The 15,186-nt window shown below is 37.5% G+C and overlaps 1 protein-coding gene across 3 annotated transcripts in view; it reads right to left on the bottom strand.

Moving 5' to 3' along the window:
- The window catches only part of MAGI2 (membrane associated guanylate kinase, WW and PDZ domain containing 2), a 691,018-nt gene that overhangs the window by 274,960 nt on the left and 400,872 nt on the right, over nucleotides 1–15,186 (bottom strand). For all 3 annotated transcript variants that reach the window (XM_057364469.1, XM_057364467.1, XM_057364468.1), the window contains one exon: nucleotides 9,426–9,545. In XM_057364469.1, coding sequence (XP_057220452.1) covers nucleotides 9,426–9,545 — 120 coding nt within the window. The remainder of the gene's footprint in view (nucleotides 1–9,425; nucleotides 9,546–15,186) is intronic.

Raw genomic sequence — 15,186 nt, 5'->3', positions numbered from 1 at the left:
AGTGAGATTTAAYCCCCCTCCCTGATTCCTTCCAAGGCCATAAAATGGAATTTTTTGTGTCTTGCTGCAAAGCAATTTCTGCTGAAAGAATAGAAATACAGAAACTGCAATCCTTGCTAGTATACAGAAGGCTTATCYTGATTTTATAGAACATTGTGCAAACAAAGGAAGACTTTCAGCGTCAGTTTTGCTCCCAGGAAACTCCTCACAACAGGTGTGTCAGGAAGGCAGGAGCACAGACAGGCAAACAAGACAAAATAAAGAATCATTTCCTGGATACACAGGGCAGAAYTAGGAAGGCCAAAGAAAAGATGGAGTTGAGATTATTGAAGGACATCAAGGGCAACAGGAGAGGTTTATCAGCCACAGCAGCAACAAAAGGAAGACTGGGAAGAACATGGGCTGGTGTGATGGATGAGCAAGTGGTGCAGAGCACAGAAAAGGGTAAACTGTGGTAGGAAAGGATGAAGGATTCAGTATCTTCATTCCCTCAGCCTTTACAAAGTCCGCTGCTCACTCCCGGGCCATTCAGGTCTTCACTTAGGAGTGTAGAATCACAGAGACAGGTACCACCCATGGTACAGAAGGATCAAATTAGGTCCTAAATAGGTCAGCTGAACACATTCAAGTCCACAGGACTGGGTAGGAAGCATCTGAAAATACGTGGGAAGTGTCCTGATATTTTGGGATCATTCACTATAATGTTTGAAAAGTTGTGATTAAGAGAGCAAAGAGAACACTTGAGAAGGCCCTTGTTAATCTTCAAAATGGGCAAGAAGGATTTAGGGAACATACTCGGAAAAAACCTGAAATCTTTGATTCATAAGAAGATGTTAGTAGGAAGGTATTGAGGAAGCTCCAGTATATCTTGTGTTTAGAAAATAGAATGCCTTCAACAGTTTTGGAAAATTCTGAGGCTGAGAGAAACAGAATGGGGATTTTCTCCATTTGTTTACAAAAGAACCTCACTTTTTGGACTGTAGTTTATAGTTTTTAGCAGAATAATATTTGATAAGGGAAGTTGATACTTTTTCATCTGAAGCTTAATAATGAGGAATAGCATAAATATGAATGTGTAGTATCTGAGAAAATATAAAATCCAGAGAAGCTTCACAAAAACATAACAACACAATAAATACAGGTAAACTGGATATAAGAAATAATGTATCTTTCCAGCAATGTACTAAAAAATTGAGATCTCTGTAACTGAGCAATGTAGCCAAACATTTCTCCAGAGCACATCATAAATGATTTGTAATTTGAATGTTAAATTCTTTTACATCTTTTGTAATAACTGCAAGTACATGTCCCTTATCAGTGTGATAACCTGATAACTAAGGATGTACAGATGTTTTTTTTTTTCTACCACAGTTTGCATTTAAACTAAAATTACACAATATGTACTGCAGGGAAAGCTCAAGGGGAAATGTAACGGAAATGCAAACATGAACTGGTTGTGACCTGTTTTATTAAAAAAACCCATAATCAAAACCTAATGTGTCACACAGACAGCATTAATATATACTATACTGAAGCATACAATACTATACTACAGCCTTTAATTAATCCCTCTACCAGTGCAGGAATATTTCTACTAATAACTACTTTTAAAATTTCTAAGAGATGAAACTTGGATCTCCATCTCTGGAGGTTATTCTAACATTTAAATGACATCAGCATGAGATTTTTTTTTTCCAAATATTAAATTGGAATATTCATCTTTTCCAGCTTCATCACATTAGCCCTGGTTACTTATTTGCCCAACTTTGAATTATCTTTATTCATCCATTGGGTTCACACATTTTAAATTCTCTGAGCTTCTCAATCATTACTCAACAAAGCTCTGTCTGATGAGTTCTCTAAATTTATTCCCTACAGCTCTCCTGGTAATTTGCATTACTTTTGCCTGGACACTCCAGTTTGTTAWTGCCTTTCTGGCAGTGACTGCACAGAATTCTAAAGATTAGGGCTGAGGTCTTGGGCTGAGCTGACACATGATAAACCCAGCTTGGGAAGAGGCATGAAGGCAAAATTCCTTTCTTGGTTTCCCTGAAATTGAGATCCTCTTGGTGCTGATCTAGCTGTGATAMAAAACAAAATACCTTGACAGCTGTTTCAGTGAGCCTGTTCAAGCAGACAGGGTTTCTGGAGCGCTCAGACCACTACAATTTGTGCCCTGTTGCACCTGGTCCTGCTCTACATCCTGGGAACATATGTGAGTGAAGGAGAGTGTTGTCTGTCTGCTGAACACACATCCCTCTGATTTTTGGGATAAAATTACCAGCTGATGGCATTTGAAGCAACTCTGAGCTGCCAACAAGTTTCTGCTTGCAGTAGTGACAGAATCTCAACAGATTCCAAACCAGATGAACTGAATGTCCCCGCACACCTCTGCTGAGCAGAATTASGGGTTGTCCCAAGCCATGTGTGACAGTGGCTTCGTTTTAGACCTTGCGCCTGACACATGGGCTGAAAGGAGCACTGGACATTGACTCAGGAGGAGCCCCAGCCAGCACCCTGGGGCTGCTAGAACCTCCACCTTGGCAGCACAGCACAGGCCAGGCAGCTCAGCTGAGATCCTGACTGCACCACACTCAGTGAAGTGTGGAGACATCCCAATCACAGCCCTCTAAACTCACACACACACACCAAGGGTACCCATGGCTGTCTGCCGGGCAGGGGATGGAGCTGAGGATGCTCCTGGAGGCAGAGACAATTCCCATGACTGTGATGTTTCTTTCAGCTGAACTCTGTTAGAAGTCGTGGGGAATCCACGATCTCTGATTCCTCTGGAAGTGCACACGATGAAGATCTTTGGATGAGGATGCTGTTTAAAGGCAGAATGGTCCCACTCTSCTAATTTAATACATAAAACTGTAGYCACTTAAGCCTCTGTTTCCTAGATGCCCATGGGTTTGCCCTCTACTGACACACGTGGTCCCCAGGGGACACTTTATAATGCTACATTATCATGTGCATTTGGATTTTATTGGTTGCATTATTGCAGTAGATCAAAACTGACCATACCTTAAATTTTAATGAAATAATAGTATTTGTTGATACAATCTGCAAGCTTCAGGTATCTGCAAGGAGTGTCACCAGTGCTGTGGAGGATGGGGACTTGCCGTGGGACTGACACAGGGCAGGACCCTCTAACCATAAACTTTGTTGCTAACCACACACAAGGAATATCAATTATCAATAATGAGTATTCATGCASCCTCAGAACAGACACAAAGTATACATTCAGCAGCACTGTAAATTATGAAAGTCATCCTTTACAYTGCAAAAGTATAATTTTTAAAAACAGGCATTTTTCACACAAAAAATAATGTTTATTCAATTTTGATTCCTTTCTTATCACTTCCCTGAGGAAATAACAAAACACTTACATATTTTTTAAGAAAAGTAAATTATGTTTTATAACTTTAAATGAATTAGCAAATAGAGAGAGTATGCCTCATACACATGGATATATTCACAGCTATTGCATTTTTGAGCTTCTGACCATTTATGTCCTTTGCATTTCATATTTACTGCTGAGATCCAACTCTTGCTTCTGCCCCAAGGGTAAGAGAGGAAACACAACAAAGTYCATAAATCTTGCTAATAAAGAACAGGTGCAAAAATCCAATCAGATCAAGAAGGCACTGACTATATTTAAGATTTTCTCTCACATCCCATGTGAGTGGGATGTCTCACTATTTGTTAACCTAAATGTTRAAACATCACAGTTACATGTCCTCTGAATATGTTGAAATGTGGACARCATATTAATATGAGATCTACCTCTTCAAGAGGCACTTTTGACAAGAATATGATTTTTACTATCAAGTATGTCTATTCCTTTTCATTCCTCTATRCCCTTGAAAACACTTTCTGCAGTTAGAAGACATGGCTTTTGAAGGACTACTTCTATTTTTATCTCTATACATCTATCCTCATGAATCCTTTGTTTTCCATTTTAAATCAGAATATTTCATTAACTACTGTGTTCAGGTCTTAGGAGGGTAGCATTTTATTATCATTATGTTGATTAATTTCCTTTGTATCCATCTGCTGTGGAGTGCTCAGGATGTCCTGCACACAAGGGAACACTGCATACAGCAAGTGGGTGGAATTTTGAATACCTTACAATTTTTACAAGGAAGAATGGAATCAAAACTACTGGAATCAAACACCAGCTCTTTAAAAAACTATTTTCACCACAAAGCAGTAATTAAAATCTCCATTGCCTACATGGAGCTGTCCTTAACTCATTTTTTAAATTTACAGATATTAAAATGAAATGTTAATTGAAAACGCATTAGCTGAACAGAAGGGTTTAGATAATTTAGGCTAAATTTGGCTTGAGAGAAGAAATGAAAGCCTGTGTAAAACTGAATGTCTTCTTAAGGAGACAGTATGGGGACTGTCTCCAGGGGAATGGAATCACAGCACCTCCCAGTGTTGCTTATTGGGAGATATGGAAAGAGTCACAGTCAAGACATTGTTTGTGGCCCCCATTCTCTTCCCCAACAGAGCTCATTATAAAGCTGACCCCTATAACTGCGCCGAAAACAACGGGAATTTTTGTCCTCAAATAAGCAAGAAATACAAAACACTAAGGTTTCACCCATGGGATGTATTCAACCTGTTTTTTAAAGACTTAATAATTACAGATTTCTGGAATGTTACAGAAATCCCAGCTAACACTCAACCTTCCGCCAAATAGTACTCCATCAGTGAAAAAAAACATGGGTGAAATTCTGTTTTTATTTAAGCCAGCTGGAAATTTACSGTGGAATTCAGTGGGGCCAAGGAAAGTCCATGATCATGTAAGTGGTTAAATAGCTCCAGTGATATTGGAATTTTCACCAGTGAATGAATTTGAGATAATTCCAAACAATCAACCAAATAATAAAAGTGGATTTTTGACAAAATTAAGGCACAATAATTAAAATCATTGCTTTTCATGGAATAAATTAAGGATTATTAACAGCAAATAAGRTGTCTTTTACAAAACAACTGTTATGGAGATTTTCTGAGGCAAACAAAAATTTGATAGAGAAAAAGAGTTCTACTTAACACATTACTGATAGGTGTACCGGTTGAATTAATTTAACAGTTATGAACAGGCATTTTTAATGTTTCCATTTGTTATAGAGCTCCACATGGCTAAAATCCCTCTTGCTTTAATGTATTAGAAATACATTTCTATCCTTATGGATTGCCAACAACCATGTTTCTTTTTCTTACAGTATTTACACACTGAACATTTCTCATTATTTCTGGCACTGCCACTGCATATGTCACTTTTAAGAGGCAATTCTACCCATAGCATGCATTGCACTTAAACTCTTACATTATTAACACTTCATAATGATGTYTTACTCTAACCTTCAATCATCTGCCTTAACATATCTGAGTTTTGGAAATATTGAAGCTGTTATATTTCTATTAATGAGCACTGGCATTCTCAAGCATTATAGAGTTCAAATACATTTTCTACTGATACCCTGCACTCGCTAAGAAATTTTGCTGATCTAATAAGGAAAAGGGAGTAACATTTGATGTCAATGATCCATGAAGTCTCCATACAAGTTTTGATATATCAGAGAGATGACAGTATGCTGAGCCAAGCCTCCTACTGGAGAAGCTGTAAAATTATATACACACACATCTACACACAATTTGTCTGTTCATCACAGGTTTGTTATTTTGCAATTATAGATTGCCACATTGTGTCAATTCAAGGACTATCTTTGATCTTCATTCCAGAAACTAAGAAAGGAATGTGGATTTTTTTTGCTGGGCCATGTTTTCCTGTGTTACATGAGTCTGCATGGCAGTGGCTTTCATTCTGCAGAGGAACAACTCTTCTGGTTGTAGAACCATGGTTCTGTTATCTAAATAAGTATGATGGATAATGAAGTTATCATTTTGAGCCAATTCAGAGTTCCTTTAATGAGCACAGTAAATTTAAATGCTATTAAAAAGCAAAMAAAATGAAACCTTTAGGATTTGGCTGTGCTATTATACATTGACCTTGAAATAAATGTTTGATATCCTTCAGGCAAACAGCCCCTGCCTCAAGTAGCAAGGTGCTGGTGCATAATAAATTTTATATTTTATACAAATGTGCATAATAAAATCTGTAATTTTCTTACAAATTCAAAACTCAATGACAATGTGACTGAAGCTAACGTGACTTTGACCATTAATCYGAGTGAGAGTGGAACTGACTCTTGTATTTTGTTCTCTTGTTCTGCATTGAATAATGTCACCTAGATTGGCAGGGAACTTTGCCACAGGTAAGCTGCAAAACATAGCAACTGTTTATGTAATATTGTATATAGTTAAAATAATTTGTATCCAGAAAGATAGTTTTTTTTTTCCCAGAAGTTGCTCAAAAAGACATAGGAAGAAAAGGTCAAAATAATAAYGGATTTAGTCCTACTGAAATGAAATATTTTCATATTTGCAAAACTGTTAAAAAAGAGATTTATAACATTTTTATCATGAAGATACTGTGTCTTTTCTACAGCACACTGGAATACTACAGTCATTCACAGTCGTCACAAAAGCAGTAGACAAAGAAAGGCATATTCAAAGCCTAAAGTAGTAAGGAGGTCATGGAGTATCCTATTTTTAGTTCTAAAGAATTTGTAACTTAAAAATTTATTTTAATATTCAAAAAATAGCGTGCCCTTAAAAGAAAAAAAAAAGAATGCCTTTCTAAGAATGTATGCTGCTTTCACTTTTAGATTATCTCCTGTCCAGGTTGGAATCACAACTCTTATTTGCTGCAATAGAAAAAAATATTTTTGATTGTTTTCAGTGGCTTTGTCATTACTATGACAAAATATCCCCCTCCCAACAATACCAAGTACTACAATGAACATTACAAACACTCAGTGTCAGGTAGGTCTCCACTTGACCTCTTTCTCCTCYGGCTTACCTGGATGTTCCTGATTCTCTTTGCACAGTAGAAGATAAATTGAAGCAAACCTTCTAGTCAAACACACATAAACAGTCTGTCTTTTCATCTCAACTATATCAGAAATCCCTCATTATTTAAAGTATTTTTCTGGTACAGACAAACTGGTTCATAGTGGTTGTGCTTAGATAATCAGCATAGAATGACTCAAATACACTGTATAGAAACTTAGCTACATATGGAATGATTTTCTCAAAAGAAAAAAAAAAGAATAATAAAGAAATCTTCAAACCAATTTGTTAACACTGAAAACCATTAAAAAGAAGGCTAATTTGTTTCAGAAATCTGATAACCAGTGTTGATAAGGAGAGGAAAATTAATCTCCCAGAACATGTGTGCTCACAGAARTTCTTTGATCTATGCAAGAATTCAAAACTCATCTTCTCCTCATGAGGTAAATTGAAATTTTCTTTGCTCTTGTCACCAGTAAACTTAATCACTGCAGTCCTAATGTGCTCAGGAAAGCTTGTGACAAAGAKGATCAGTAAAACTCTTCTCCAAAGAAGGTGTTGCTGTCAAGAACTAACCAAGAAACTGGGGGATGTAACTTTGTATGGTCAGGTCCAAAAATCTTTGCATGGGAACAGGAGAAATAGCATCTGTAAAACAGTTATATTTTCTCATGTGTTACCTGTGATTTGCCACAAGGCATACACAGATAACATATTATCTTTTATTTGTCAGGATGCATGTCTGGTGATCAGGGAACCTGAGACTCAAAGACAGGATTAGGCAGAATTGGTCTGTTGAGTTGAGTTTTATGTTTAGTTTCTGATTTCTTGGCTTCAGTGAACTTGTCATGTGTGATAAGCAAATGAAGAGACAGACGTTGCACAGTCACGACTTCGGACCTCTCTTCAGCGGGGTCCTCAGCTGGTTTRAGGAGTTATGCAGAATTCCTCAAACAATATTTCACCTTGCTGTCCACTCTGCTCTGGTAGCTGCTATTAAAAGACACAGCTCAGTATCCCTCCAGGGACAGAAGAGCTCTGTGAATTAATTTAATGTAGCAGTTCAATYTCTACAAACTTGCTGCAAACTAATRAAATTAAATGGTCAAGCAATGACAAACTTGTGCTACAGTTAAGCTCCTCTAATGTTACTTTCAAACACCTAAGCTAACATAAAGACCCTTTAAGAAAGGCTTGTAATTTAATTTGTGATAAATGTAAAATTGTATCWTTGCATTAATGTTTAGGTAACTTCTACCATTACACATCAGACAACGGTGAAAAAAGTAAAAACCTGAAAGATGACAAACTTTTCTTTATTTGACCTTCTTTAATGGAAATCTTTGTTACAAGTTCCGTATTGATATAACTCTTAACGAAAATTTATTTACTTCCCAATGGGTACTTTGTGCTGATTAGGTGGGAAAGCATTACCTTCTTTACTGTTATTTATAACACAGCTAATGACTTTTTTTGGGGTGAGTAGCCTCTTATCTTCAGATGCTTTCCTTGACAGGGACAAAGTCAGGGCAAAAAAGGTCTTTATTGCTTCTTTTGCTACAAGGCAAAAATATGGGGCTGCTTTCTGTAAAATGGCTCTACTCACCCAGGTATTCCCACATATATGAGTCATATTTTTCCTATAAAGTGTGTTCCCTCTACTTCTGAATTCTGCAGTAAAAAACCACTATCCATTACCTAGTTACTTAAAATACTAGTGTATTTTCAAGAAATATTTGGTACAAAATAGCGTATCATTAGTTTGGTTTTATTAAAATACCCTGCTATATAACTGCCCACCTCTTTACAACAGTTCACTTTTAGGATAGCTGTGTTTTGGAAAAGGTTTCAAATCAGATGAATCACCAGTTCTCCTGGGAAGCAATGTTGTGCAGTAAGCTGCTGGCTCCTTGCCCCATAGACAGACATTTCTAATACAAACTTTAGGGCAGCTCCTATCCCTCTGCCATGTTACAAAACCAGTGAGTTCCTTTCAACAACTTTACAAAGCCCAGAAGACATGACATAGCAAATTCTTCCTCAGTTGCTTAAGTAGTTGAGGTTCCAGCTTTTGATATGGATATATTCTGATATTCTGAGAGGGATATTTGCAGGATCACACATGAAGTGTCAGCCTTACACCTGATTTCTGCTGTAGAATGTGTTTCTCCTATGTTGGAAAAGCAGCTGTTTGCTGAAATTCTGTGAAAAAGTCCACGAGTCTTTGGTGTAAAGGTCTAATGTTTCTGTTCTGTAAGTACAATGTATTATCATGTTTCTCTTAACCACTATAATATATTAAAACTACAATGAACCCATCTGCATTTAGCTTTTAAATATGAAAATATTTTCACAATGGCCATATGGCTCTTCACAAATTTCTGATAACAGTAGCAATGACACATTTCTAACAGGATATCCCATTGCAATTCTKTCAGATTACAAAGCAGTACAATGGAAACACGATGCAAATTTAGCAGTAAAAGYGTGCTTACCTTCATATGTTCCGCTTTCTAAGAGAGCACCACTTTTCTCCAATTCCATAAAATCTTCAACAGTGATGAAAATATAGTCCACACCAGGGACTTCCCCCTCCTTATGTGGCCTTGTGGTGCCTATTAATAAGATGAAAGACACAMTGTCAAGCACATGGCCTAAATGCAGAACGATCTTTTTGAAAGCTTTGGRAAATTTACAAAGAAAAGCATTTACACAACATCTTATGTAGCACTTCTTCCTTGTGAGGACGCCTTTTAAAACAATATAGCTATATTTGCTGAAGCTGACAGAGGTATATGAGTTGCATGTTTAAGATCATGCCAGACATTATTTGGACCCATGTTATTTATCCCCACTAATTAAAAACTGCCATACAGTTGTTCTTTTTATGTTACTAGAAAGACAATCAGCAACATTAGGCACTCAGAGGTGACACAATAGAGTTAATCCGCTTCATGATATTTTAAACATCTATTTAGAACACAAAATAATAATTCTCTAAGTAAATCGGTAAGGGTTGTATTCACATTGCTTGTTTCACTGCCAYAAATGGACTTGACAAATGGTTAAGCTTTAGGGCCTGTGAGATTAAAATCACCTGCTAACCATGCTGTCAAACTGCAAAGGTGTTTATATTTAGTTATTGCCTCTATTGTCATCTCTGGCTGACAGAACTCTCTAAAAGCTGACAGACAGTTTTACCCACAGGCGGAGAAGTGACTTGGCTTAGGCAGCAGAAGTTGGGTTCTTAGCAGGGAAGAGTCTGAAACTGACCTGATTTCCCAATGGTCTATTTTACTGTGGTCAGRCTACCCCTGCTTCGACTGAAACCACTGAATAAGTCTCAAAATTCCATTTGTAAACGGGAGAGTTTTAGGTTCTCCTCAGTCTTTGAAACACCTTAATCAATTCTTTATCAATATTGTACTAATTAGATCAAACATGCAGGGTTTGGTTTAAATACTGTTGACACTGGAAAGTGGCTAGAAACCTRTCCAACCTTCTTGTTGTTACTTGAAGACAGAGACCTAAAAGTGTTGGGTTAACACAACTGCCTGTCATAGACATTTTTTACTCCTCAGAGACAGACTGAAGTTATGGCAAAGACTGAGCCTGTCAAGCTAATACTTCAGTAGTTAACAAGGGGAATAAATTTTGATAAATCTACAAGATCCTGCCCTCATTTCCTCTGATTTCAATTCCCTACTCATCTCAACATTCACAACTAAAACTGGCTGTTAATTTCTGGGAATTTTCATACTATCATCTGGAGTACTCTGTCCATCTGAAGGACTGTGTCGAGTTCTGGGCTCCTCAGTACAAGACAGACATGGAGCTCCTGGAGAMGGTACAGTGGAGRGCAACAAGGGTGAYTGGGGRTTTTGAGAACCTCTCTGATGCACARAGKCTRGGGGAGYTKTGTCTGCTCAGCCTTGAGAGRAGAAGGATGAGAGGGAACCTCATTAATGTGCTTAAATATCTAAAGAGGGGATGCCAAGAGGATAAAGCCAGGTTTTGCTCAGTAGTGCCARCCATTAGGACATGAGGCAATGTCTGATGCATGGGAAGTTCCATCTAAATATGCAGAAGAGCTTCTTCCAGTGCAGTGACCAAGCACTGGAACAGGCAGYTGGYTGTAGGGAGGTTGTAMCAKCTRACCCACCCTGGTCCCTTCCAGCCTGACCCATCCTGTGACTCTGTGATTACTCTTGTGTTTTGGAGATGGTATAGTTAAARCACTCAGACTCTTGGATTGTCCGTATATTTTGAATTTACTTCCCACGGATTATCTGACCTCTGGGGACACGGCAGCATCCCCAAAGATCGCCAGTGTGAGAGCTATGTGGAAGCACAGGGATTCTGGTGAGCCCCTAAGCTTCTGGGAGCTCTCCTAACAGCACAACATCAGATGCTTGATCTGCATGTTCTCTCTTGAGAGATTTTTCAATATCAAAGTATATTGACAGGAACTGTATCTTCCTCACAAAACATTCTGGCAAGTTAAGTCTGTTCCCAGACATGGCACAGGGAGGAAGCTGGCATATTAAATGAGTATCTTTAGCTTACTTTTTCTTCAATATTTTTTGATGTAGTCAAGCCAGGATTACCAGAAGTTTATGAAACAAAAATACAAGTTACATCAAATGTCAAGGTAAGCCCTGCTTTGAGTGGMAAGTTGGACCAGATGATAGAAAGAGCTCCCTCACAATGGAAATTTTTAATGATTCTATGCTATTAAGTGTTAATACACTCTAGCTTGTCTGAAACACAAGGCTATTCAGCAACCATTCATGAGGAGTGGCAGCAAAACCTCRCAAGAAGTTCAACAATAGACTTGGTTATCCCTGTGTTTCTCTACTTTGGTCACAGACTTTGRTCAACTAGCCTAGAAAAGCATAATGGACTAAATTTGAGATTCTGAATCCCTCTTTTAAGTTGGAAGCCACAGATCTGATCTATCTGTCTTTATATGACTTAGTCATGTTTTTTTTTCAGACATGGTACACACTTGACACCTATTGCAYATGCCTTGCCTTAATTAACTATTAATKAAATATACTGGCACTTAGATGGTTCCACCCTCTTACAATCCTCAGGGAGCCTGCTCCAAGAGCCCTGCCCTGCATTTGCACAGAGACCTATAAAAGATCAAGTAATCACTTTCTGCGAAGAAATGAAGAAAGGAGCAAATMATGATCAACAGTTGCCTGAGTTCAGGGTGACTCTTATCCCAGGTATAGCAGTTTCCATCCCAAGCAGAATTTTATTGCTCTTGAAAAAATCTTGCTGAGTCCYATTTCCCTTCTGCATCTGTTCTCATTCCCTCAGGCTGAAGGATTTGAGATCTTGGAAATGGTTAAAGCAACTCCCTGGCTAATGGAATAATCAATGGTTATTGCCTCTTTTACTCTTTCACCCTGGAGGAACTGAGTTGTTGCTGATGATAATTCTGCCATCCTTTGTAGTTTTCTGTAAGCACCATGGCCTTTGCAATGTGCAGTTTATAGAGTTGGASAGTTACTGGAGCATCTTAAACACCCATCAAGGTCTGAATATTGGGATCTGTATATTGAAATCTTACAGATCACAGGCAAATTCTTTCCTTGCTTTTAACCTAGAGCTACACTACACTTAACAGATTTTATTTTTAACTACATTCATATAGACACATAAACTGGCCTAAAACCTATGGTGATTCAAGACTTAAAACAAAGGACTAATTCCAAGCCTCATATTCCTACAGAAACACATCTTTTGTCATTCAGCATCAAAGGCTTAATAGGACACAGTTGTTACTATTTATAATATTTAGCCTTTTATTAATGCAAAATGGAAAAAAGAACTCAGTTACTATTTCGTTACCATGGCAACCTATGAAAAAAAAATATTTGAATTCCAACTGAAAGAATGTGACACTTTCAGATCTTTCAGGACCAAACCCAACAAGGGATATTTACACTATGCATATTTCTGACAAATACATCTATTAGTGCTGTTGAAGACACAAAACGAGAAGCTCATGAGTAGCCATGGCCACTCCAGTCATGCAAGTGCTGTCACACAACATTGCAGATATCTTGGAAATTGCAGGACTTTGGTCTACAAAATCTGGACTGGCTGACCTTCCTTGACTTCACAACCACCACTTGCATCGTTCAACAATCTGCTCTCAAAACCAATATTAAGGTCATTCAGTGAGCAACTACTTTGTTCAGATTTATAGCTTCAGAATGGATAGTTGGTATGGTTTGGAGATGTTTAAGGTATGTGSTACATATTTTTATTWTTTTTTTWAAAGACCCTTTGCCTTTGCAACTTGTTTCTCCTCTTGTACAGGGGAATGATGATGATTTGCCATATTTCAGTGCAGGCTTTCCATGCTCAGCRTGGTGTTGTGGGATGGTGGTATATTCCAGGAGAGGAATTAAGAGTTGTTTACCTAAATAGACTCTGAAAGAGTGTTTTTCTTTTAACTGAGTTTAAGGCACCTGAGGGCATACATTTAGACACCTAAGAAATCTATAAAAAAAGGGAATGTGCTAATTTAATAGCAATAAACAATTTTGAAATACTGCTTTTATGAGCTTGGGGAACAATAAATGAAAGGGCAATTTTATATTGACTTTTGGTGCAGATTGGAAAAATGGTCAGATCATATAGCGTTCAGTCCAGAATACCTTTATTAGTAAAAAAGTATAGAATTATTGATTCTAGAAGAGTTCCAGGGTTGGAAAGCTCCACACCAGTTTGTAGAGGTAGAAGAACAACTCCAAATTTATATGTCTGTTTTTAATCTCAGCATTCAATTACAGAATTACAACATTTTAGTGCTTATTTGGGAACRAGGTGCACAGCCTGACTTGGAAAATATTTCTACTTCTTAGAAGCACTGAATCTTTAYAGTCTCTGTCCAGCTCTGCTACTTTCAAAAGCAGGAAAGGTGCTCCCTCAATATTTCTTTTTTTGCTAACTCCATGCAGTTATGGAAAATAAAAGAGGCAATTTTATTTATATGTCAGCACAGGAATATGAATACTAGTTGAAACTCCTGRAACCATGACAGGAAAGACTCAGAAAGGTGCTTGCTCAGTACCACAGACMCCTTTTAAAGAACATTTCATCCTTGCAGTAAATAATCTGTATTTTACACTCTTTAGCAGCATCACAAGGATAATACTGCACCAGCCATGTTTCTGTACAATCTATATGATAGCAAAGTAGAATTAAAGGCCTTACCCCTTGCATGGTTCAATACTCAGAGAGTGTGCTCTCAATGCTCCAAGCTTACAGGCAGGTTATAAATATTCCAATTATTAGTTTTCTTTCGTAATTTAAGGGTAAACATGGCACACCAGTATCCAGGCATCTTTGTATGTATTTAGGTGACTTCGTATGTATTTAGGTGCAATAGGATTCCGACTGGTTCCTATTACATGAGGTAATTTCAAGAGCAAAGGTGTGTCTTTGCCCCACGGATTTACAGTGTAAATGAAGAGCACAGGAATAACAGTCCTTTTTGCACAATGACCTACTTCTAGAGTAATTTTCCAAATGTATGGAAGCAAATCTTATCTTATTTAGCTTATCTGTTCYAAAGTAACAAAATGTAAAGAGAAAAATGTCTTTAATATATGAAGCCACTTTATTAGRCAATCTAGTGAAAATTTGTTCTGTAATTCTGCTCTGTACAACAGCTTGTAGTGGAACATGGTACGCCAGGCTGTCATACATTACAGTAGCTGGAGGGATCCCTCCTGCAGAAACAGACTGCTAATCTTTAATAAACTTCAGCTGAGCCCTTGCTATGACCTTGTGTACACTTTGCCTCAGAAAAATTCAACAATACTTAATTAGCTCTTTTGTTTGTTTGCCAAATTACTCTGGAGCACTATTACTGTGAGGAACTGAAATGCATGGGAAATTATACCTATCTTGTCAAAYTACTAACTGCATTAAACAGAGAAACACCACATTTGTCTTGATCTACTGAATTTCCAGCTGAAGCGAATAATAAACCTAATTTTCAAGTAAAGTGATTTTAGATGTACTACAAAGCCAGAAGCTTCAAGCATTTATGACAATTCTCATAACAACAACATAAACCACAATGGCATAAGTCTCTTCTTGCCAATGGTCATGAAAAAGAAAAGTGTTTCCCCATTCTAAGTGTGCAATACCAGCAATTTTTATGATGTATCTCTACCATTCTAAGTGTGCAATACCAGCAATTTTTATGATGTATCTCTATTAAAAAAA

This window comes from Malurus melanocephalus, unplaced genomic scaffold (assembly GCF_030028575.1).
Source record: "Malurus melanocephalus ecotype Western Australia unplaced genomic scaffold, MMel_1.1 scaffold_39, whole genome shotgun sequence".
Classification (NCBI taxonomy): domain Eukaryota; kingdom Metazoa; phylum Chordata; class Aves; order Passeriformes; family Maluridae; genus Malurus; species Malurus melanocephalus.
The sequence above is the reverse complement of the archived record's forward strand: the minus strand, read 5'-3'. Positions and strand labels throughout refer to the sequence as shown.